Source organism: Talpa occidentalis, unplaced genomic scaffold (assembly GCF_014898055.3).
Source record: "Talpa occidentalis isolate TD23 unplaced genomic scaffold, MPIMG_talOcc4v2.1 talOcc4.12, whole genome shotgun sequence".
Classification (NCBI taxonomy): Eukaryota; Metazoa; Chordata; class Mammalia; order Eulipotyphla; family Talpidae; genus Talpa; species Talpa occidentalis.
In genome coordinates, this window is record NW_023601212.1 from 101085351 (window position 1) to 101109830 (window position 24480).

Here is a 24480-nt window from a genome sequence, read left to right on the forward strand (position 1 = left end):
AGGGGCCCCCGCGTCTCCCTTTATGCTGGTGCCAGACCGCGAGGTTTGCCTGGTAACTAACAGATTAAGTGTCTCCCCGACCCGGAGCTCTGTTCTAATGAAATGCCGGTGGAGAGAGCGCCACTTCGCTTCTAAAGTATCAGTGTTGCACAGTCAGCTTGAAACTCCATGCATGCAGCTGAGCTTTCTGGAGTAGACGGTTGCTCTTAGGACAGTTGCCTGGGCCCAGGAGAAGCAGCGCAGCTTTGGAGTCCATAGCACAGGCGTTTCTCCTTTTCATTCCACGAGATTAGGAGCACGGCCTCAGGGAGACAGTCACCATCTGGGTGTAAATCCCACTTCTTAGCTTTGGGACTGTGGGCAAGTAATTCGATTTTTCCCCCTCTGCTCCCCCAAATGTAAGTGAGGTGACCACAGAGCCTGTTTCACAGGGTTGTCGCGTGGATGATGCATGAGATGTGCTGGCCCCAGGGCGTGGCTCATAGCGCCGCGGCCTCGTGGTGGTTATCACTGTTATTGTTGAACTTTCAGACCTCGTCCCACAGTTCTGCTGATGACAAGAATCGGCGTAATTCCAGTGAGGAGAGAAGTAGGCCCAACTCAGGCGAGGAGAAGCGCAAGCTCAGCCTGTCTGAAGGGAAGGTGAAGAAGAGCATGGGAGAAGGGAAGAAGCGGGTGTCTTCAGGCTCCTCAGAGAGAGGCTCCAAGTCCCCTCTGAAAAGAGCCCAAGAGCAAAGTCCCCGCAAGCGGGGTCGGCCCCCAAAGGATGAGAAGGTTTGTTTGATCTCTGCGGCCCTGGGATAGGACCTCCTCGTGCACGTGGCAGACCGAGCTCTCCAAGATGCTTCCGCTCACTGAGTGGATAGCGCCTGTGCTAAGTGCCGCCCTAGGAATCCTGCAGACCGGGGGACACAGCCAGGTGCGTGGGTGACATAGCGCCACGCACGGTCAGCCCAGGACGGTACGTCAGCTAGGTGGTTGAGGCAGAAGAACACACCCGAGCCAGCGAGCCAGGGCTCAGCCAGAAAGTAGGAAGGCGCTCCAGAGATGGGGGCCCAGCCCACGTGGGCTTGATGTTGGCACGGCTGTCCTCAGGGCAGGGAGGAGCAATAAAAGCAGATTGTCACTGGATTTGGAGAGTCTTGAGGTCCCTCTTACAGAGTGTGGCACCTCATGGCATCAGTGGGGAGGCCTGAAGGTGCTTCAGCAGGGTCTCAAGGTAGACAGCGGTGTGCTTCTAGCTGTGTGAGTGACCATTCCTCCGCTGCGGGTGAACCTCAGTGTGCGCTCCTCTGGCGCGCCACTGAGGGCGCAGCGCCGCGTGCTGAGAGGACTGTGAGAGGCACTCCCAGGAGGGCAGCCCATCACGTAGGGACTGAATAAGAAAAGGGAAAAGCAGGTGATTTCTGGCTCACCTTTGGGAAATGGTGACGCTCTTTTTAAGAGCAGAGGAGTCAGGAGATGACCAGTTCCATTTTGAGTGTGATGAAGTTGGGGGGATGCCCAGACAGCCCAGAGGGCTGAGAGAGAAATGCACATTGTGAAATGAAGATGTGGGGTGTGCAAATATAGCATGGTGTTGCATCGATGAGACTGGGGGGGTAGGGTTTGCCTCAGGATGAAGTCAGGGGGAGAAGAACAAAGGGCAGTTGGCTTTAAAGAGGAGTCAAGAGCCAGCAAAATGGAATGAAGCAGAAATAACGGAACTCTCACCTTCCTGAGAAGATTTAGGACAAGTCTCAGAAGCCAAGAGAGGACAGTTGGTGATGAGGAGGGTCATCTGGCAGGACACAGGGAGGTGGTCAGAGCAGGATCAGCGGGAGAGGGGCCAGATGCTGCAGAGACAACTAGGGGGTGAGGCCTGGTGAGACACTAGACAGCAGATCCAGGCTTGCAAATTCTGACACCAGTGAGACCCACCAGTAATAGAAGCATCAGAGTCGGCTCCACTCCCTGCCATTACCAGTCCTGCTGGCGTCCGAATGTAAAAGCGCGAGCAGGGAGCCGGCTGGCCCATGTCCGTGCTGGAGCTGCAAGCCTCGCGGGCTGTGCGCCTCCATGGGACACCAGCCAGTGCTGTGGAGCCTCTGGTTTTTCTCAAGGGAAGTTGGGAACACAGATCTTTATCTGACGTGTTCCAGTTTGAAATGTTAGATGCTAACCCAAATTTTTTAAAACACTTTCAGGCCCAAAGGAATGTCTTGGGTTGACCAAGCCTGTGGGCCGCCATTGTGCAAGCTCTGCGTCAGCGGGTCCTTCTCACGGTCTGTGACAGAGACTGAGCATGCCGGTGCCAGTGCCGGTAGTGGTGGGGACCACAAGTGTGGGCAATGCCAGCCAGAGGTGGCAGGTTTACAGGAACTACCAGCGGCCGCACACAGAGCTTAAGGAGGGTGAGCACAGTGAGCCAATGGGAGGGTTTCCTGGGGCTCCAGATGCTGCCAGGGCCCATAGTATTCTCTAGATTCATGTGATCTGGCATCTCGGCTGTGTGTCTTGCCCATGCCCGTGTCCGCCTTGGAGAGGGGACGCACAGAGTAGAGGTGAGGCACTGCAGCTGGAGTCTGGCTCCATCACGCTGTAGCTGCGTGGCCTCAGCCGGCCCCCACTGCTCAGTTCGCATCTGATCGTGGGGAGCAATACTGACACGGCCCGTTAGGCTAGTGGTGAGAACGGAGAGAGTGATATGAGCAAAGCGCATCCCAAAAGGCCCATGTCGCGGGTGCATCACAAATGTCACCCATTTGTGACTTTCCCTTGGTGGCTGCTGTGCAGTGAAAGCCATAGGGTCCGTGGGGCAAGCCTAGAGGTCACTGGGCCCGCTAGGGACTCTTCTCCAGGCCCCAGTGGAAAGTGCTCACACATCTGCAGGACTCACTGGTGGGGAGTAACACTTCTGTTCCCAGCCAGCTGTCCTCCTGCCCCTGCCCCCTGGGCCCTTTCTGCACCGTCTCTGCTTGACTTGGGGAGGATTCGTCAGGAGAGGAAGTTGCTATGTGCGCAGCACCACTGGCTCCTAGCCCAGGGCAGACAGCCATTCAATTCAGGCTGCCGGAGGGGGTCTGCCTGAGCTGGGGTGCAGGGCCTCTGCTGACCTGAGCCTGCGTCTAGTCAGGGCTGCTTCTGTGACTGTCCTGTGGCGCACCTCTCTGACACAGCAGTAGCCGAGGTGGGTCGGTGGCAGAACCCCAGGTGACTATTCTGCGGGGCCATCATCCCCTGTCCCGTGAGGCTTAGGGAAGGGCTACCCTGGCGGTAAGGGCAGCCCGGGACCTACTCTTATGAGCCACACAGAGGCACACTCTCCCCTTCTCTCCCCTTCTCTTCTTTCCAAGTTCTGACCCAAGAAGTGCGTCTCTGGACACACAGCACTGCTGTCAGTCCTGCGGGTCTTCTAAAACTCCAGGCCAGAGCAGAGAGCCAGGGGCCCTGTGGAGAGGCCTGTTCTCGCTCCTCAAGGCCTTAGACGGGACGCTAGAGATGCGCTGCCCTGGCTGCAGGCAACCCTGTGAACCAGCCTGGACGCAGCACACGTCAGGTGCTTCTTGGTGACCTGACTACAGATAAATCGTGTCCATAGTATGGAAAGCTTTTTGGGCAGCGCTGCACCTGGCCACTTTATTCCCAAAACCTCTACTCAGCAGCTGCTGCTTGAGCAGCTTCACCATGAGCCAGGGATCCAGAGAAAACCGCCTTCAGAATATACAGGTCCGTCTCCTCTGTTTCTTCAATAAGTATGGCTCCTCCTTGGAGCTGGCCCGCTTCCCAGCGTGGGACACAGTAAATAAAATTAGCAACATTCTTGCTCTCATAGAACTTAGAGTAACCGAGACCCTGGAGGGCCAGTTCCCTTGCTTTCCGTTTCATCATGGCAGTAATTATTAACTCTGCGGCCTTAAGCCAGGCTGCTTAAACTCACTGTGCCTCAGTTTCTCCTCTGTAAAATGGAGGTAGTAGTTATGCTTCATGAGGTGAGGATTCTCTACTTACAGTGATGCCGCCCCTGGCAAGCTCCCAGCTCTTGTTACAGTTACAGTATCATCAGCATCACCTTTTGACAGGAAGGTGCAGGGGAGACCGGACAAACCCTGGCTCTGGGACCCAGCAAGTGCATGTAGCCAAGTAAAGAGCTGGCAGGAGAGCTGCCCGGAGATGTGAAGGCACCGGGGTGCACGCTCCATGTGTTTGGAGAGCAAAGACAGGGGCCAAGGGGGAGAAGGCAGCAGGCCTTGAGGTCAGAGGCTGGCATGGGAGGGAGGCGTGCAGAACGTGGAGGGCCCCATAGGGCAGGAGAACAAGTCTAGTTTCCTGGGAGAGAGGAAACCAGATTAGGCAGGGAAGTGATGTGCTGCTCTGACTCAACTTTTTAAAGGTGGTTCTGGCTGCCGTGTGCAGACTTCTGGCAGTAGGGCCCAGAGGAGCAGGAAATGCCTTTTGTCCAACTGATGAGCGATGGTGGTTTGGGTGCTGGGGGATGGGGGGGAGGTGAGAGGGGATTGCACAGGTTTCCACATGTAAGACCATAACCAGCGGCCTAGGGGAGAGAGGAGGGTGGAATCAAGGGCGCCGCAAATCTTGGCCTGGGAGGGTGAGTTGCTCTTTTCTGACCTCAGACTATGGAGGAACCCATTTGGGCCGGGGAGTCAAGAGTGCAATGGGCATGTCCAGATTCACATTAGATTTCCAGGCATGAATGGCGGGGGCGGGGGGCACCCTAGCCAGAAGATGGGCAGTGGAGCCTGAGCTAAAATGAGGGTGTGGCGGGGACAGCCAGCCAGCGGACAGCAGGAGGCGCCCTGCGGACCAGGCTGTCCCCATCAGTCTGGAGAGAACAGGGCTCTGGGCTCTCAGGCACCCTGCCTAATTCTGCCTTGGTCACGTAGTAACTGTGAGTGTTGGACAGATTGGCACCAGGTGGCTGTCTTCGTTTATTTGAGATGTAGTGGATCCATTCTGAAGGCAGCACTGTTTCCTCGCATTCCTAGTCACTGTGAGGCATCCTCTCTGGGACTCGCTGATAGCACTGCTGCCCATGGTCAGGCTTTCCTCCTGCCCCTCCTCAGGAAACTCTGCCAAAAGAATGCATCACTCAGGAACGGAGAGGAAAGGCTCCCTCTGTGCTGACAGGCGGGATTGGCCCCATCCTCCCAATAGACAGTCACCAGCACCGGACCTGGGTACTCGGGCTTGAACAGGCACCGAAACCCTGGGCTGCCGCGGCCTTAGTTCAGGGTGGGCAGGGACACGATGCAGTAGGCGTGCTCCCTGGCTTGGGCTGGAAGACACCTGCTCCTGAGGGGGCATGGCGCCCTGACAGAGTCCCTTCCCTCCACAGGACCTCACCATCCCCGAGTCCAGCACCGTGAAGGGCCTGATGGCTGGCCCCATGGCCACCTTCAAGTGGCAGCCAACTGTGAGCGAGGTGAGAGCTGGTTCCCGTCCCCTCTTCTTGTGTTCAAGGCTTTCTTTTTCCCTCTGATCACAAAGAATGCAGAAGTATAAAGTGCAGGACTCCCCGCCCTGCGGCGCTGTTTGTGGACTTAGATGTCACTGTTCCCACCCTTCGGTTCACCCCCTTAGCGCATTGCTATAAGCAGTAGGGTTGATTTTTCACAAAAGCGAGATTGTTCAGCACATTTTTTTCACTTGGTGTTTTATAAGCGCACTCTCGTTGTCTGGCTCCCAACTTCGATGCTGGGAGCCACTCTGTCCCGTGGCTGGGCCTGATGGTGAGAAGCCCTTGACCATTTATCCAACGACCACTTCACTTGGCATTCTAAGAAGGCCTAAAGCACCCCAGTTGCCGCTGTGAAGTGTCCTTCTGCAGCACGAGCAGGCACTGAAGGAGTCCTGAGAACTGCTGTGGCTCAGCCGCTGGGTGACCTGCTGGACTTGAGACCCACAGCCGGCCTTGCTAACGCATGCCACAGCGCTGATGGAATGATTAACACACTCGTTGGCAGGAACATCCATTTTCCCTTCTGGATGGTGCAGGGGTCATTTATAAAAGACTTAGACCCCCAAGGGGAAAGAGTTCCTAGACACTGTCAACGGGACCAGTTCCCAGAGGGGTGTCCGTACCGGGCAGGAGGAAGTGGTTGGAGGAAAAAGGTAACTCATTGCTGCTTTTCTGGTTTCAGCCTGTTAAAGATGCAGACCCTCATTTCCATCACTTCCTGCTCAGCCAAACAGAGAAGGTGAGCTGTTACTTGAGGTTCTTGATTCTTGGTCAGGGGCTGGCTTGAGAGGGGTGGCTGTTGCCCGGGCCCTGCTCATCAGAAATGGTAAGCTGTACCTGTGCCACTCCCAGAGCAGCTAGTTAGGAGGTCACTCGGAGGCCAACTCAGGAATCAGATGTTAAGATTTTATAAAAAGCAAGGAAAAAGCTTAAAATCAGCTACCCTGTAGTTGAGATGTTTATGGTTGGCCTCAAGAGTTGAGAGTAAAAGTGGAATCTCACGCCCTGGCGGCCCAGAGGCAGCCCATGCTGCCGGGTGGATTTGTTCTCAGGCTCACTGGTCAAGACCCTGCATGAGCCCTCGGCATGTGGAGGGAAGTTTCCCTGAGCACCTGCAGGCAGTTGGATGGTGGGATGTGGCTTTGGAGTCACGTTCCAAGCCCAGGTCCACCCACCAGCTCAGCTCTTTGATGCTGGGTGCCTAACTGCAGGCCTGATTCTCTGTGTCATCCACGACAAAAGCACCTTGCCCGGTGGGGAAGGGAATGGGAGGGGGCGATGTGTTTTCGCTCCCCAGGTGTCATTGGAGCTCCACAGCAAATGAGTTTCCACTGTTAACATGGTGCTTCAGGCCTTCTTAGAATGACAGGCGAAGTGGTCGTTGGATAAACCATCTTTCTTCTCGCTCTTTACCAGCCAGCTGTCTGTTACCAGGCCATCACAAAGAAGTTGAAGATATGTGAAGAGGTACGTCGCCCCACGTCTCTCCTTCCTTCTCCCCTGGGGCCTCACCTGCGCAGACCGGCCTGACAGTGTGTGTTTCCTTTTCCTAGGAGACCGGGTCCACCTCCATCCAAGCTGCAGACAGCACGGCGGTGAATGGCAGCATCACACCTACAGACAAAAAGTAGGCCCCTTGGAGAAAAGACTTCCCATGACTCTGCATCTGCCAGGCCGAGGGGTGACCGCTGGAGGACTTTCTCAGGATGGTGTTCCAGCCATTGCTGGGAAAGGGGCGGGTGCTGTGATTCTTACTCACAGTGGCTCATCTGGTAGAGTTCAGACTTGCAGGAGACAGGCTGGCTTAAAGAACCGTGATGAAAATCCCGCCTGATGAGAAAAGCCACACACGGCCTACAGCCCCTCTGGCTCTGTATTCTGGGGTCAGCACAGTGATTCTGGCAGGCTGAGGTCACCCTGGCTTTACAAGGAAGCAGATGCTCTGCAGCCTGGAGGGCACCTTCTCACTCTCGCTCCCACCCACCTGGTGCTGACCAGTCTCTCTCTCTTTCAGGATAGGATTTTTGGGCCTTGGTCTCATGGGAAGTGGTATCGTCTCCAATTTGCTGAAAATGGGTCACACGGTGACGGTCTGGAACCGGACTGCAGAGAAAGTAAGCATCCGGGGTCAGGCAGAGCTCATGGGCTGGGTTTCCGTCAGTTCGGGCACACAGCGGAGGAGGAGGCAGAGCCCTGCTGTTGGCCCAGGTGGGCGAGCATACAGATGTGCGAGCCGGGGGTGTTGTAAGATGTACACATTCAAACATACCCAGGCCTGCAAACTGAAGAGAGAAGCCCTCCCTGCCGTTACCTGAGGAAGTTCAGGTCAGGGCTTTGTATCGTCTCTCCAAGCACATCCACGTATCTGCGTGAGGTCTCCAGGTCCTGTCTTTATATGTCGTTTCACTTAAACGTGGATTTGTGGCCATGAGGGCTGACCGAGTGCCTGTAGGGAAGTCAGCTTGATTCTCAATAGGGTGGGGTGAGCACCGTGCAGTGACGGGGTTGACCATCCCATGAGGACCATTAGCCACCGGTGGCTCTTGAACACTTGCGTGGTGGCTTTGAGGGCTGAAGAGTTGAAATTTCAGTTTGTTCTCTGCAGTGTGTGTAGTCCCTGCCCCTGCAGCCAGCCCGTTGGCAGGACAGGTTTAGAGGTTCTGAGCCTGAGTAGTGGCCACGGTGCCAAGGGGTCCTTTGTGCCCTGAACTGGGATTCCAAGTCTGTGAACCTGCACTTTTTGTAATGGAGGCAGGCCATGGCTCCCATCAAGTTCTTACCCAAGAAAAGGTGAAGAGACTAGTCTGAGTGCCAGGGAACTAGAGCACTGAGCTGCAGGACATGGGTAGAGGCCAGGAAAGGAGCCACCTCTCAAGGATGAGGTGCAGCTGAGCCGGGGACTGGGCATTGGAGGGCTAGGGTCACTGCTGAAACAAGTCCTTTTCTAGAATAAAAAGGAACTGCTGGCTGGTGTGTTGAAGTGCGTAGGGAACGGGCACCGAAGGCTGTGCTAAGGGGTTCTGGCTTCAGGTGCTGGGGTTGCATAGCACCACGGGGACCTAGTCAGGAATGAGACCCCAGAGGGCTAGAATACAGACCTCCTCCTCAGACCCTGTGCTGCCAGGGCAATCAGAAAGTCTGGGGGGGCAGGGCTGCAGGAGCATCAGGGATTGCACAACTAGTACACTGCGCATTGTCAGACGTGCTGTGGCCATCCTGTATTCGTGAGTGGAAGCCCTAAGTGTTATAAACCTGGCCGTTCTTTCTAGATTAATTAGGAGGAGACAGCAGCAAAGCAGCTAAGAGCAGCGTATAGAATCAGGCAGACTTAACTTGTCACTGCCACTTACTGGCCTCGGCCTCAGAGTCTCCCTGTGAAGCAGTGGCAGAAGAAGCCCTGCCCCTGGGCTGTGGTGCTGACAGGAGCCTGACAGTTGCCAGGGAGTACTGGGCATAGCGTTTTCACAGACAAACTGCCCACCCAGAGACATCTTTAAAAGCTCTCATGATAGTCGCCATGGAATCTTTCAAAAACAGTCTTTATAAAAATGACTCTGGAATAATGAGTAGGAGGTGTTTTTAAATTTCAGAGAAAGGAAGGAAAGGAGACAGCCTCTCACAAAGGGTAAGGTTTGTCTAAAGCTGCTGACTAAAAGGCCACTGTGTGCGGTAGAAGCAGCCTGGCCAGCTGGTTGTATTCAGGACAAGTGGTTAGAGGTGGGGAGCTCCTAACCCCTGCCAGCCCCTACCGCATACTAGAGCATTTTCCAAGTGGATTACTGAATTACTTTTTTTTGAAGAAAAAACCAGAAGAAAATAAAATTAAATATCAACATAGATGTTTTTAAGCCTAGAAGCAAACAAAATCACTAAGGAAAAGGATCAACAGAGCTATTGATGGCAGTCTCCAAAAGAGAATATAGAGTTGAAAGGTGCCCAACTGAAAGTGCTTGTAGCAGATGTGATAGGAAAAGGGTGATGTGTGGATCTTAAACACCTAGTTTGATAACTGGAAGATAAATAGCTCACAAAAGAGAAAGGTTTGAAAAACATTCAGTAGGCAGAGTAATCAAAGTCTGACCATCAAAAGGTGCTGACTGGCGGACTGAATGGACTTGTCCTGATTTGTCTGGTTGCTGCATGGCATGTGCAGTGCTATGTGCTGAGGCCTTGCTGGTCACCCGCTGTGGACGCTGACAGCCCCGTGGACGGCCACCCCTGCATTCATCAAGAGCTTTAAAACTGCCCCATAGAGTGCTTTATTCTACTTGGAGAGCCCTAATTCAAAATGCAGAGGAGCCAGAGCATTACATAAGGATGCTCGTTGAGTCATTTGTACTTAAAGATGAAAGAGACCAGACATCAGCTGCAGGGGAGCCGTTAGGGACACCAGTGTGTCTGTCAGAATATTCTGCAGCTGTCCGTCATAACCACAGTCACAGGAAACTACAAGATAGATAAATGTAAGTCGTATAGAATACTACAAACAATTGATACAAAACATAGGTCCAGGTTATTTTAATTATTTTTTAAAATGCCTTTGAGAGACAGAAATACGCCAGAATATTATTGATGTGTTTTCTTATGAAATGTTCTGGGTGATTTTAAATCTCAGAAAAATTAGTGTTTTGAGACCCCCAGAAACATCTAAAATAAGGAACAGTATCAGCCTCCCTCCCCACACAGTGCCACGAGCTCAGGGCACTGGGCACGTTTACCACAGCAAGGAAGCCACCAAGGGCAGCAGACTGCAGACAGGTGCTGCTCACTTCCTGTTTGCAGACAGGAAACATTGAGTCAACACTTGTCTGTACATTGGATAAAGCGTTTAAAGACACAGGACGGTCCTGAAGAGGCCCATCCACATCTCCTTAGAAGTCAGGCCCCAGTCTGGTGTCCCCAGCTCCAGCCTCAGGCGCCTGCCTTGGGAGACTCTACCGGACTGGGTGCTGAGTCTCTGGCCTGGCTGGCGTGTTTATTGTGCACTGCCTGCAGCTCACGTTAGGATCTGTGACTTTTGCAGTGTGATTTGTTCATCCAGGAGGGGGCCCGCCTAGGAAGAACCCCCGCTGAAGTTGTTTCAACTTGTGATATCACCTTTGCCTGTGTGTCGGATCCAAAGGCAGCCAAGGACGTAAGGATCCCCTCCTTCCCATCCGAGTCTCAGGTTGTAGCCAGGGAAGCTGACTGGTCTCCTCCCCTTCTCCCCTACACACCCAGTGAGTGTCTGCACGTGAAGGGGGGGGTGGATTTTTTCCATCTGGGGGCCATCTCCTTCGAGGGATAGTTGAATACAGACTTCCTTTAATTCACAACAAAGGCTGAAGCTGCTGGTAGGTCTAGAAGCTGGTCCTGCCCAGGCTTCCCATGTTCGATGGAGCTGGAGCCTCGGTCCATGTCCATGGGTGCCTTTGGTACACATGCCAAGTTCCTAAGTTTAGCCTGCACTGTAGTTGTGTGTTCTGAAAGTTCAAGTGCAGTAGTCGTCTTGTTAAACTGGTGTTTAGTCTAATCCAAGCAAACCCAGAGAAGCCCAGAAATATTGAGCTTCCCGCTTTTATTTATTTATTTATTTTTGCGTAGAAGAGCTGGGGTGTAGGCCAGAGGTGCGGGGCCTGAGAACTCACCAGAGACAGAGTGGGGAGCAGAACAGGCGGATCTACTGAAATCCACTGCTGAGGGGAGCAGCGGGGAGACAGGAGAGGTCTGCTGCGCCGTGTGGGTCAGCTCCCTGGCCAGGATCGAACTCAGGCTATAGAGGTGATAGCGCTGAGACTTAACCCCTAAGCCACCAGGGAGGCACCTTGATGTTCTATCTTAAATGGGAGGTTTGTAAGAAAACAGACACACACATATAAGTGTATATTTTCAGATAAATGGGAAGGTGCTAGAAATATTTTTCTATCCCTCGTTTATTTACTTGCTCTTCCCTTAATGTTTACTCCTAATTGGGAAATGAGCCAAAGTCACAGGATTCTGACCTTGGGTCTAAGGGGCCCCTGGGTGTCTGGCTGGGAGCCTGGGCTATTGCTTCTCCCCGTGTCCCCACAGCTGGTGCTGGGCCCCAGTGGTGTGCTGCAGGGGATCCGCCCTGGGAAGTGCTACGTGGACATGTCGACAGTGGACGCTGACACAGTCACTGAGCTGGCCCAGGTAGTAGCCTGGTTTGGGCTGTCACTCCAGCAGTCTGTCAGCCGGAGCCCAGGAGCCCCAGCTGAGCTTGCACAAGTGTAGGCAACTCGGGTTACTCTAAACCAGAGCTGACGGAAGAGGGGAGGCCAGTGCCCCAGGGACTAGCCTTGTCTTCACACTCTGCCTTTAGAGCCGCAGCCCAGCTGGGCTGGGCACAGGTCCTGGAGCTGCCGGCCTGATAAGCCATTCAGGCTGCCAGCACTGCCTCTGGTGACTACAGTTGATAGTAGTGGAGTCTTCCTCCTCCCTGAGCTGCCGGGCCCAAGTGAGGGAGCCGTGACTTCAGAGCCCTACGTATTCAGACGGTGGCTGAAATCAGGGACAGGCTGTGTCCCTAGGGATGGCCATTAGCCTGGCCATGTTTGGTCTTTGTGGGAAACTCACAGTAAATGGGAGGCTGGGAGGCACTTCCAGCTCCCAGTATTTATTACCTGTCACTAGGGTGCATGTCAGAGGGTGGGCCGTCTGACACCCCCAGTGCTAGCCCAGCCCCTGAAGCCTGAGTACTCACCCTGGCAGGTGTGAGGAGACACTGCCCGCCTGAGCACTCTCCCTGCCCCCAGCCCAGCCCACAAGAAGCGAGGCCTCCAGAAGCTGTGACGTTCCTTTCCAGGTGATCGTATCCCGAGGGGGCCGCTTCCTGGAAGCCCCAGTCTCCGGGAACCAGCAGCTGTCTAACGATGGGATGCTGGTGATCTTAGCGGCCGGAGACAGGGGCTTGTATGAGGACTGCAGCAGCTGCTTCCAGGCAATGGGGAAGACCTCCTTCTTTCTAGGTAACACGCCTCCCACCTGCCAGGCCAGCTCAGGCCTGGAGGCTGGGTGGGCACATCCCCAGTAGACCGCACTGATGACAGCGCCAGTCCCGCTCGGCCTCTCTGCCTGGGGCCCCTAGGGTGGTCCCTTTTGGCTGGCAGGTCAGTGCCTGGAAGGAGGAGCAGCCAGAAGGGTCAGAGCCAGTGTCGGGGGCAGGTGAATGGGGCCTTCCCTGGGTATAGAGGTGGGTCCAAGCAGGGATGAGGGTGGGCAGAAAGTCCCAGTCTGCACAGCTCCTAGGAAGTGACCGTGATCCTGTGTCTGGGCAGGTGAGGTCGGCAATGCCGCCAAGATGATGCTGATCGTGAACATGGTGCAGGGGAGCTTCATGGCCACCATCGCCGAGGGGCTGACCCTGGCCCAGGTGACAGGCCAGTCCCAGCAGACACTCTTGGACATCCTCAATCAGGGACAGTTGGCCAGCATCTTCCTGGACCAGAAGTGCCAAAGTAGGTTCGCCCTCTCTTATGTTTTACTTGTGATGAGAGCTGGGGACGGGTCAGGCAACTGTCACAGGGCAGTCTCTCCTTTAGGGTTCCTTGTTTCCTTCCCCACCCCCACCCCCAGCAGGGGAGGGGCCAGAGACACAGCAGATGGGAGTTGGGGCACAGGCTGAAAGTTTGTTTCTTAGGTGCCAAGGGGGAGGGAGTGCTAGTTGGTGAGCCCCAACAGTACTGCAGGTGGTTTCTTAGTGAAGTTCCTCTCAATTCTAATATGCGGCTTTCGCTCCTCAGATATCCTGCAAGGAAACTTTAAGCCCGATTTCTACTTGAAGTACATCCAGAAGGATCTCCGCTTAGCCATCGCACTGGGTGATGCTGTCAACCACCCCACTCCCATGGCAGCTGCAGCCAACGAGGTAACCGCAGGGGCCTGGTCATTGCAGCCACTTTACTATGTCCCTTGTTATTCCCGCCTCGGCTACCTGTGGCTTTTCTTTTTCTTCCTCTCTAATCTCGCGAAGTGGAATCTTTGGTCTCTGGTTTTTCTAACAGAAACACTCCCAGGGTACATTTCCTTCTGAACCATGCTTTTCTCTTATGATTTCATCTTTGGCCTGTGGATTATTTAAGTTTGTTGAATATGTGGGGTTTTCTAGAGATCTAGTGATTACTGATTTCTACTGTATCTCCCTTGTGGTCAAAGAACAGAGGATTTGAACTCTACAATCTCCAGACTTGTTTGGAGACCACAGATGGTCTGGCACGAGTGTCCGGGCTGCACTCAGAAAGCTGGGTCATCTGAAAACTAGGTCGAGGTGGCTGGAGGTGGTTTTGGGCCATGCCCACTGACCTTGTTCTCAGGTTCTTCCACTTGCTGAGAGAAGGGTGCTCATTAAACGCTCCAGCTGGGTTCGTGGGGCTGTCTGTTTCTCCTGGTAACGCCGCACGTTTTGCTTCATGTCTTTGAACCTCTTGTTATTAGGTGTGTGACCATTTGGGACTGTTACGTCTCCCTGAGGAGCATATCCGCTTAGGAAATGGCTCTCGATCTCTCGCCAGTGGTACTTACTGTTTACTTGATCTGTCAGTTTGTCCCCCGTTGTTTTCTACCTGTGTCTTAATATTTAAATTACATAGTCTGTAATTGGGATTTACATTATAATTGTTTCTAATAGTATCTGCCTGTTAATTGTTTAGTTGTTATTAGTCACCTACACATGTACTTTTTGGGAACAGTTTTTGTAAGTTCAGCTTTCTTACCTCTACCTGATTGAAGTAGAATCTTTTAAAATAAAAACCAATAGAGGGGGCCTCCCCGGTGGCGCAGCGGTTGAGCGCTGGGTTGCGAAGCTGCCCGCGGCCTCTGCGGCGCCGGTTCGATCCCCGGCTGCTCCCCGGCCACGGGAGGAAGGTCCCACATGGCGCGCAGACCTCTCCTGCCGCCCGCTGCTCCCCTCAGCAGTGTACTTCGGTCCTTCTGCCTGCTCTGCTCCCCGCTCTGCCTCTGGTGAATTCTCTCACCCTCCCGCGCTTCTGACTGTACCCAGTGCATGTATAAACAAAACAAAAAACCAACCAAACAAATAAATAAAACATGCCTCTATTAAAAAAAACAAAAACAAAAAACAATAGAGGGACCTCCCTGGTAGCACAGGAGTTAAAGTCTCAGCACTGTCAAGCTATCATCTGTCACTATGGCCTGAGTTCGATCCCCAGGCCAGGGAGCTGACCTACATGGCACAGCAGACCTCTCCTGCCTCACCCGCTGCTCCCTTCAGTGTATCTCAGTAGATCCGCCTGTTCTGCTCCCTACTCTGTCTCTGGTGAATCTTCTCACCCCCTGCATCTCTGACCTACACCCCAGTTCTTGTAGACATAAATAAATAAAAAATAAATCTTAAAAAACATATCATAAAAACCAAAAGAGCCATACTCACCTGTACCGGTAAGAACTCCATTTGGTGACACATGTATATGTAACTCGTCGATTTAAGCCACGTCTTCCCACCAATATAAGTTGACACACATTTTATTCAGGTTAAATATTTTAAATACCCTGAGGTCTCTGGTGGCTTATTTCCAGCTGAGAAAGAGCAAAACAAAAAAGCACCCACATAGGCCTGCTCTTTGAGACCCGCCTTTCCGTACTTGAGGCCTTCTCTCCCGAGTTCTGTCTCTGCCCCTCTGCTCCGCTCCTGTGAGAACGCTGCCTTCACGATTTCAGGTTGCAGCGGTTTCGGCTACCCCCGTTCACTTTACCTGGGGATTCTCTCGGCGGTGGAATCTCTCCGTGGTTTCATTCTTTGTCTGTGAGCTTGCCTTTAACTGCGCTTCCTTCTGAAGGGCCCCTGTGAGGCTTGGGTTGGGCACACTGTTTCGTGAGGTGACGTCCAGGTTGCGTCCCCCGGTGTGACAGGATTCGTTGCACTAGAAGTTCGAGGTAACTGCTAGTGGGGTGCAGCTCTCTGGAATTACCTGCTGTGAGCACAGGTACCTGTCTTAGGTTTCACGTGTGCGCCGGCTTGGCCGCCCTGTTCCCTCACTCTACCCCGTGTCTTGGTTTGTCAGTTCCCCCTTCTTGCCTTCTTTCGGGTTGAATAGAGTTCCGTTTTATCTTTATTATTGCATTCTTTTATCTTTATTACTTGTTCCCCTCCAGGGCATATAGTGTGCATCCTTACATACAGCCCGTTACTCAGCTAGCATCCCTTTTTCCTGATCCTAGGCCCCTGGCCTGGTCCCTCCCTTGGCCTAACTGCCTGTTTGTCCTCGGCTGGAGCACTGGAGATGTGCTGGAGGCCGCCCCCTGTCCTCTACTCACTGGTGCCAACAGCGCCCCCTCAAGCCATAGAAAAGGACTCCAGGCCTTGCCATATGTCTCCTGAGGGGCACAACACCCCAGGTCAAGAATGCGGCTTCAAGGCAGCACATGTCCTCCGTATTGTGTCTGCCTTTGTTTCAAGCCCACCTGACAGTCCTGGGGTGTCCTGCTGTAATCAGTCATCTGTGTTTAAAAAAATAATAATGTTCTGTTTCTCTGGCTCAGCATTGGCGGTGCTCTCCACCCCAGCCTCAAGAGTGGGATCTCTCTCTCGGGCTGTTTGCTCTCAGCTGAGAGACCTTCTTCAGCCTTTCCTGTAGGCCCGCGGGCAGCCGTTATTTTCTTTTATCTGAAAAGGCTTTTGTTTAGCCCTCTTTCTAGTTGACAGGCACCCTTGACAGGACTGTGTTCAAATAGAGCAAAGGCAGCTGGCCACATGGGTGGCAGGACAAGAGGATGCCCCTAAGGTGGGACAGTGACTTATTGGTCACCTGCTCTCCAGGGTGAATGTCAGTTGCAAGTACCCTCTCCGGTTCTGGGGATGGGTCAAGTGCAGCCTCTCTCTTTCCTTTGATGAACTTACATTTTAGTGGAAGGAGGCACAGAATAAGCCCATGAGTATTCAACCAAGAACGAAGTCCAGGTCAGAAATAGGAATACAGTAGAACAGAGTAAAGAGGGGTGGCCAGGATAAAGTGGAGCAGCCCTGGCTCTGGATGGGATGGTCAGAGGAGAACTTTGAGCCGAGGGGGAGGGAGCCTGCTGAGGGCGGGGTGAGGCCAACAGCCCTGAGAATGACCCAGGAGTCCTTGGTGGCTCCTCAAGAGGAAGGGACAAGGTTGCAATCACTGACAACACCGAGCCTGCCTCTGCTGGCTCCTGGCACACTCTTTCCTCGCTCCCTCTCATCCCCACCCTTATTCTCACCTCCGTGATGTCAAGAGGCAACAGCTGAGGCACCGAGAAGCAGCGCTTTGCCCAGGGCCTTGTGTGGGGGCCAGATGCACAGTCATTCAGCCCGCACTGCAGACCCCCTGACCCAGCACATCTAGACCTGCCTCCAGGAAACAAGGCCCAGCTGAGTCGGCCACGTGCCAGAGACTGAGCCCATCTCCTTCTTTTCCAGGTGTACAAAAGAGCCAAGGCGCTGGACCAGTCTGACAACGACATGTCCGCCGTGTACCGAGCCTATATACACTAAGCCCTCAGCCCCGTGCCACCCCCTCCCTCTGACCCCGCTTCCTCACATGGGTTTGGGGTCCTGGGACTTAGCTCTGGACCAGTCCACCTGTCTCCATCTCCTTTTATACAGACTTTTGAGACTCGCCATCAGCACAGCACACAGTGTCGCTCCTCCTCTGGCGGTCCTGGGGGAGGGGTGCCGGCAGGATTGGCCCGTGGGAAAGCTCTCGAGCTCGCCGCGGCCCAGACTAGGTGGCTGTGTGTTCACATGCACACGCACACGCCCCACATACACTGGCTCTCGCCCCGGGATAGAAGCTGCCCAGAAACTGCTGCCTGGCTTTTTCCGCCTTCTTCCGAGCTTGTCTGAGATCCCTTCCAGTTGAGGAGCTAGTCAGCAGTGAGGACCGGAAGCCTTGCCACTGCTTCCCTCAGAGCAGTGAGGCTGTGGTCATGGTCACATCCCCCCAGCGGACAACCCCCCCCTCCTCAGAAAGAGGTTCTGGGCCAGGAGGAGCCAGCACAGACTATTAAACAGAGGGTCCTGTGGGACCTCCAACCTCAGGTGACCAGCTGATGAGGACCGCATGTTTAAGCTACCGGTGTGCACCCAACTCTCCATAAATGCCTTTGTGAACTGCGAAGAGATTGGCAGAGTCGAGCACAGGCTCGGAGAGCAGCAGAAGGCGTGCTGGCAGGTGAGCCGTGAAGCCCTCTGCTCTGCTCTCCAGCACCCGGCCCAGAAGTCTTTGTCACTGCGGAGCCCTGGGCCTGGATCCGACTTCCTGGCTTCAGTGCAGGGGGAGCTGGCTCCTCCCCAGGCCATTTTAGTATCTAGATTTGCATTCCAAGCCTCGGGAAGGGTCCTGAGGGCCCCTGAGAGGCTGGAAGAGGGAGGAGGCGGGGCTCCCTCCTGTTTCCGTTAGCCCCAGACTCTTCACCAAGTCTGCAGAGCCTCTACCCGGTCCCCTCGCCACAGCCCCTTCTGGGGCCCCGCATGCCCTCTCCTCCACGCGCCTCCACCCCTCCCTCAGAGACAGGATTTATTTCTGTCTGTCCCTCCTTGGCCCACACCCGGCCTGATCAAGGATGACCATTTCTCGGGCCTCTGAACACAGGAGCGAATGCCTGCACACCGTGGTCCGCAGCACGGTCCCGGGTGCTTTTCAGGGCCCTGGGTGGATGGGAGACATCCTGGAGGCCCTAGCATTTCTCCTGTGCAGGGGACCGGAAGGGCTTGGAATGTGGCCTGAGAACAAGGAGATGTCACTGAGGATGTCCGTGCTCTCTCTCTACATGGGTTGCGTTTTCCAAAGTCTCATGCGGGAAGTCAGCATCTAGTGTGAGGATGGGCTGATGGATGTGTGAGGAGCCCACACTGGGGGGGCCACCTTCCCTCAGAACCGTGGCCCTTTCCTCTGGCCAGAACCTAAGTTGGGGGATCTCAGAAGACATGGGAGGAGGGCAGGGGAGAGGCCTGTGGGGTTTTGGCACAGTTAATTTCACTGGGATTTTGAGTTACTTTCTGTCTGAGCACAGAGCCTGTTCTAGTCCCGGCCGGACACTGGGGGGTGGGGGTGGGGGTGATGCTGTCATGAAACTGGTTAGTCAATGTTGTCTTTAATATTGTTGACAATTCTGTAAAGTTACTTTTTATGAATATTTCTGTTTAAGCTATTTCACCTGTTTTGAAATCCTTCCCTTTTAAGGAGAAAAATGTGACTCTTGTGAAAAAGCTTGTAAGAAAGCCCCTCCCCTGCCACCCGTTTTTCCTTTAAACCTCTCCATGACAAATCTAGTAATTAAGGTTGTGAATTTTTATTTTTGCTTTGTTTTTAATGAACATTTGTCTTTCAGAATAGGATTGTGTGATGTTTAAATGGCAAAAACAAAACATGATTTTGTGCAATTAACAGAGCTACTGCAAGCAAATAAAACGTTTCTTGGTAACACAACGGCGGCTGCGACCTTGCGGGGGCTGCGCCTCGCGGAGCGGGAGGGCGGGGCGCCCCCGCGGGCCGGTCGCGAGGCCGAGCAGGACCCGGCTCCCTGAGGGCCGAGCGGGGGGAGCGGGGCCCGGGAGCGGCGCGCTCCGCTGTGCCGGCCGCGTCTCGGGCGCGCCGGCCGGGGCCGGGACCGCGCGGCCGCCAGCCTCGTTCTGGGCGCCCGCGGCGTCGTGAGCCGGGGCGGCCCGACGGACGTTGGCCAATCGCGGGCACGGAGCCGCCCGGGGGCGGGGCGGGCGCCTGGATCCCCCTATCGGAGACGGGGGGAGGTGGCCTGGGGCGGGGCGAGCGCCCGCTCAGCCAATGGGCGTCGGGGGGAGGGCCCGGGGCGCCGCTAGCGGGCGGCGGGTCGGTGACAGTCGCTGGGCGGCGAGCGGCGGCGATGGCGACCGCGATGGCAGCCACGGCGGCGGAGCGGGCGGTGCTGGTGCGGCGGGCGGGGGGCGGGGGGGCCGGAGCGGCGGGCGGGGGGCGGGGGCGGGAGGGGGCGGCGGGCGCTGACGGGGCCTGCGCCCGCAGGAGGAGGAGTTCCGCTGGCTGCTGCGCGCCGAGGTGCACGCCGTGCTGAGGCAGCTGCAGGACATCCTCAAGGTACCGCGCGCGGCCTCGGGCCCCGGGTCCCGCCCGCCGGGGTCCGGCCTGACGCAGCGGCAGCGGCCGGGTCGGAAGCACCCGGCCGGCCGTGCTCGGCCCAGCCCCGCGGCCTCCGAGGCCGCCCTTGCGCGGGGGCGAGAAGCCAGGCAGCCCGGGGGCCCGGGCTGCGGTGACGGTGACAGGGCCCGCCCCGGCCCTGCCGGGCCCCCTGACCGCGCTTCGCCGAGCAGGGGCGTCTCTCGCCCGCATACCTGAGCTGGCAGAGCGGGCGCCCGGGGAGCGCCCGGGACCCGCCGGGTGGGACCTGAAACTCTGACCGCAGGGAGGAGCCAGACTCTAAAAGCCTGGAGCTTGCGGGTGGTCTGGTGAGGCCGCTTCCTCCCCTGGGCTGGACCTGAGCGCTCTCTGCCCCCTCCCCTCTGTCCCACAGGAGGCCTCTCTGCGCTTTACCCTCCCCGGCTCAGGCACCGAGGGGCCCACCAAGCAGGAGAACTTCATCCTGGGCAGCTGTGGGTGAGGCTGGGCTGGCCAGAAGCTGAATGGGGGGAGGGGTGCAGAGAACCCCTGGAATGGCCTCTTGGGCGAGAAGGCGCAGCCCTGCCCTGCGGACAGGTTTCAGCCTCCCTGCCCAGAGGGCATGCAGAGGGGGGGGGAGGGAGGCCGGTGGCTCCAGGGGAGGCCGCCACGGGTGCCTCTCTGACCCACCCCTGTTCCAGCACCGACCAGGTGAAGGGTGTGCTCACGCTGCAAGGGGACGCACTAAGCCAGGCGGTGAGTCCCCTCCCCTCCCCTCCCCTCCCCACCCCCCGCCACAGGAGGAGCCCTCTGGGGAGAGCTGTGTGACTCTGGGCACGACCCCTGACCTCTCTGGACCTCAGTTTCCTCAACTGTGACGTGACCAAGCCCCTCCCAATGGCATGGGTGTGTGGCTTCAGTGAGAGGTGCAGGACAGAGCTGCTTTGCACATGGCCAGGAGCCTGGGCCCAGTGCAGCGTGGGCACTGATGGCATTAGGCTGGCCCCAGATCAAAAGAAAGTTAACCAGCAGCTGAGCTCTGTCCCTGCCAGGCACCGGAGTGTGGTGGCGGTCCAGTCCTCGAGGTCCCAGCCCTTGTCCCAGTCCTCCGGCAGCCGCTCAGTCCCCGGCCAGAAGCCACACATCTCCCAGCCAGGCCGCACCCCTTCTGGGCTTTTGTCCCTCATTTCTTTGTAGCTCCTCTTGGGCCCTGGCTTGTTTCTTGACCTCCCTATCCATCCCCCAAAGGACCCGGTGCCTGGGAAACTGTCTGCCGAGGCGTCCTCCACCCCTCATGTCTGCCCCTGGCTCATGGGCTCAGGATGGCCAAAAGCTGGAGGGTGTCCCTCTGCCCTGCTTACCCCACTGTCCCCAGCAGGACGTGAGCCTGAAGACGCCCAGGAACAGCCAGCTATTGCGCTTCGCCTTCCGGGAGGACAAGCAGTGGAAGCTGCAGCAGGTGAGCAGCCCCTCTCCCTCCACGGGCAGGCAGAGGCAGACCCCCAGCTGAGGCCTCCAGGGAATGAGGCCTCCAGGGGTGTTCAGCCAAGCCGGCCTGGGAGGAGTTTCCTAGCCCTGGTGCCCCAGGCCTTCCCTGTGGGAGGTGGAGAACCGGTCCTGCCTCTAGCCTGCTTGGGCTCCAGCAGGAACCAGGGGTCCCCCTGAACAAGGCACCCCTTGCCCAGAACCTCCAGGGACTCCCCATGGCTCTTGGAGACAAGGTTTGTGCTTCCTATCTGTTCCCTAGAGACTGGCCACCAGCTGGTCACTTCAGGGCCTTTGCCCATGTTCATCCATCTGTCTATAGTCCTGCGCCCCCATCTAGAGAGTCCCCCTCTCCCAGCTCATCTTCCCGTGCATGAGTCACGGCATCTGTTATCTTGTCTTCTCTCCATTACTGTCACCTTGACCTGGTAGCCAGGCCTGGCCCTTGAGGACATGAGCTGACAGCTTCAGGGGGGCTTGACCGGCCTGAGTCAGGCAGGCTGTACCCGCCGCTCCCCTGCCATTGCACAGCCCCGGTGGCCTGCATGCTGGGGCCCCGGAGACCTCGCTCCTCCCCTCTCCCCAGGGCTGCTCAGTGGGTGTTGTTTTCAGATCCAGGACGCCAGGAACCACGTGAGCCAAGCCATTTACCTCCTTACCAACCGGGATGAGAGCTACCAGTTCCGGACTGGCGCAGAGGTCCTCAAGGTGAGCCGCCCTAGGGGGTTGGGAGGAGGGGGTCAGGCTCCCGGAGGCTCAGCCCCATCCTCAGGCACAGCTGACAGTGACCCTTCACCTCCCGCTGCGCACACGTCCGCCTGAAATCATGAAATCAGACCTGGCCTGCGAGCCCTGTCAGCTCAGGTCACTCACTTAGCTATGCTGTGCCTCAGTTTCCTCTCCGTGGAAGGGGGCCAACTATAGTGACTATTACATGAGAGAACATAGCTAAAGTGCACTCTCGAAAGCGCTCGGGGAATCAGCCGCCACTGGGGACCCCTTTATGTTGAGTCCACGTGGTGTGGTGGGAGGCCCTGAGGCCAGGCTCCCAACTCCTGCATTAGCTGGGCCCTGACCTGCTGTGTGTCCTCAGGGGGCTCGCCTACCCTTGCTGGGAGCCTGATTCTTCAAAACACTTGAAACCCGTGGGACTAAGATCCCTCCCAGAACTGTGGTCACCCCAGGGGCTGGAGGTACAGCCCCTACACGTCCCCCCAGCTGCTGCCTTTTTCCAAGAGCCAGGTCTCCCCAGCACAACACTGGGTAGGGCAGCAGGGCTCCCGGGAGTCCGAGCAGGGTTTGGCTCCATGGGTCAGGGAAGGAATGGGTTCCGCAGGGTTCAAGGGCTCAGGGCCCAAGGGGCTGCTGCCCACTGTCCACCTCAGCACAGACATCCATCACATCCTCCAGGAAGCCCTCCGCGGGATTAGGGTCCCTTCCTCATAACTCCTTTATTGCCTGCACCAACATGGGCCAACCCTTGGTGCCCGCCCTGGACAAACTCTCAGGATCTTTCATCCCACATTGGACCAGCACCCAGGCTCCTGGTGCAATAGAGCCTCCTGGAGGTCCTGCCCCCAGCCCAGCTGGCCCCAATTGCCTGCACCTTTAACAGCTCTCCCAATGCCAAGACTCAGGCTGAGACCATGGCCCCCCAGGGCAGAAGCTGGGAGCCCCCTGGTCGATGCCCATAGCGGGTGAGGGAGACCGAGCCATGTGTGCCCCCCCCCCCAGCTGATGGACGCGGTGATGCTGCAGCTGAGCAGAGCCCGCAACCGACTCACCACCCCAGCCACCCTCACCCTGCCCGAGATCGCTGCCAGCGGCCTCACGGTCAGTGCCCAGCCCTGCCCCGGAAAGGGCATCCCCAGAGAAGGGCCCAGCTTGCCCCAGGCGGGGGTGGGGGGAGCTCTAGGTCTATGCAGTTTTCCAGGGTGGGGCCCCCGGCTTCCAGCTTTTTTGCCCCAATTACTTCCTGGTCTGGCTTGGTAGGTCCCCTGCCCAGAGGCACATGGGGCTACCAGGGGCTCCTGGGCAGTATGGAAGCCCCAGTCCCTGGGACAGGGACTGGACACCCCGGGCTCTGGGGAGGCGGTGACAACCAGAGCCTCATCCCACCTGCCTGCCCGGCATCCCCTTGCCCCAGCGGATGTTTGCCCCCGCCCTGCCCTCTGACCTGCTGGTCAACGTCTACATCAACCTCAACAAGCTGTGCCTCACGGTGTACCAGCTGCACGCCCTGCAGCCCAACTCCACCAAGGTGAGCCGCCCGCCCGCCGCCCGTCCCTGCCGCCCACCTGGCCGCCCCCTGACCCGCCTGCTGTCCTCTGCCTAGAACTTCCGCCCGGCCGGAGGCGCGGTGCTGCACAGCCCGGGGGCCATGTTGTAAGTAGGCTGCGGGGAGGGGCGCCTACCGCAGGCAGGGACCTGGACGGCGCCCCCAGAGACACTCCCCTCTCCCGCAGCGAGTGGGGCTCCCAGCGCCTGGAGGTGAGCCACGTGCACAAGGTGGAGTGCGTGGTCCCCTGGCTCAACGATGCCCTGGTCTTCTTCACCGTCTCCCTGCAGCTCTGCCAGCAGCTCAAGGACAAGGTGGGGCGGGGCCGGCGGGGCCTGCGGGCGGGCTGGGAGCCACTCTGAGCAGTGGCTCCGGGCGGCAGGGCCGCTCAGCCTTCCTTTTGGGGGGACTCTCCCTGACACATTTGACCACGGATGAACTTGAAACTTCCTGTGGGTCTGGGAGGTGCAGCCGGGGCCTGGCCCCCAGCACTCCGCTCACCATGGCCCCTTCCCCCCAGATCTCCGTGTTCTCCAGCTACTGGAGCTACAGGCCTTTCTGAGCAGAGCACCCCAGGAGCCTGACCTCCCACTCACGCCCCTCGGAGTGCTGGCCAGAGCCAGGGCCGGCACCACCAGCTATTTATTTCCCTCTCCGCCCCGTCCTGCCCACACGCTGGCACAGATGGCCGTGAACACTGGACCGCTGGGAGGAAGGGCTGCTGGCTGGCGTTTTGTTGTGAATGGGGTTGGGAAGGCGCGGCCCCGGTGGCCCCCACTCCAGCCCTGACACAAGAACCTTTGTACTCAGGGTGGGGCCAAACCCGGGCTCTCCTTTCCCCCAGCCCGAGGCTGCTGCCCAGGGCAGGCCGCAGGGTGAGAGTGGGTGGTGGTGCTGGCAGTGAGTGGGGAGAAAAGGAGGAAGAAACGCTCAGACAGAAACCGCCTGCCCTCAGCTGCGTTGCCCCGGATGTGTTTGCTTGGCAACGGTGCTTCCGAGAAATAAAGACCATCCAGCCTGCCTGGAAGCCTCCTGTCTGTCTGTCTGTTGAGTGGGGACCAGGCTGAAGTCTGGGTGGGATGGCGACCGCCTCCCCCCCCGGGGTTTTGGCTGAGCTGGGGCCCAGCTTCCCCGCCCTGGGCCGTTGCTAAGTAACCTGCAGCCGCTACTTGAAGGTGGCGTCCTGAGAC

At 57.0% G+C, this 24480-nt stretch overlaps 2 protein-coding genes across 5 annotated transcripts in view; both read left to right on the top strand.

Annotated features, from left to right (window-relative positions):
- Positions 1-18862, top strand: part of GLYR1 (glyoxylate reductase 1 homolog) — a 28425-nt gene extending 9563 nt beyond the window's left edge. The window contains exons 5-16 of one of the 4 annotated variants that reach the window (XM_037507648.2): positions 532-774; positions 5336-5422; positions 6141-6197; positions 6875-6925; positions 7012-7085; positions 7473-7572; positions 10482-10592; positions 11510-11611; positions 12264-12426; positions 12736-12915; positions 13201-13325; positions 16857-18862. In XM_037507648.2, coding sequence (XP_037363545.1) covers positions 532-774; positions 5336-5422; positions 6141-6197; positions 6875-6925; positions 7012-7085; positions 7473-7572; positions 10482-10592; positions 11510-11611; positions 12264-12426; positions 12736-12915; positions 13201-13325; positions 16857-16931 — 1368 coding nt within the window. In that variant the 3' untranslated portion in view covers positions 16932-18862. The remainder of the gene's footprint in view (positions 1-531; positions 775-5335; positions 5423-6140; positions 6198-6874; positions 6926-7011; positions 7086-7472; positions 7573-10481; positions 10593-11509; positions 11612-12263; positions 12427-12735; positions 12916-13200; positions 13326-16856) is intronic. The other 3 variants (XM_037507650.2, XM_037507651.2, XM_037507652.2) reach the window with 3 other exon arrangements.
- A 398-nt stretch (positions 18863-19260) lies between these two features.
- On the top strand, positions 19261-24338 carry ROGDI (rogdi atypical leucine zipper). The gene is made up of 11 exons (XM_037507655.2): positions 19261-19345; positions 19438-19509; positions 19943-20025; positions 20229-20283; positions 20906-20986; positions 21625-21720; positions 22747-22845; positions 23159-23272; positions 23348-23397; positions 23478-23604; positions 23811-24338. Exons 1-11 carry the CDS (start codon positions 19301-19303, stop codon positions 23850-23852), a joined length of 864 nt encoding a protein of 287 aa, XP_037363552.1. The 5' UTR covers positions 19261-19300; the 3' UTR covers positions 23853-24338.
- The last annotated feature ends 142 nt before the right edge of the window (positions 24339-24480 follow it).

What these genes read in the sequence shown, in the direction of transcription:
- ROGDI (XM_037507655.2), top strand. Translation starts at nt 19,301, where the DNA reads ATGGCGACCGCGATGGCAGCCACGGCGGCGGAGCGGGCGGTGCTG. An exon ending in AGCTGCAGGACATCCTCAAG is followed by an intron (nt 19,510 to 19,942) that starts GTACCGCGCGCG and finishes TCTGTCCCACAG; the next exon opens with GAGGCCTCTCTGCGCTTTAC. An exon ending in CACAGCCCGGGGGCCATGTT is followed by an intron (nt 23,398 to 23,477) that starts GTAAGTAGGCTG and finishes CCTCTCCCGCAG; the next exon opens with CGAGTGGGGCTCCCAGCGCC.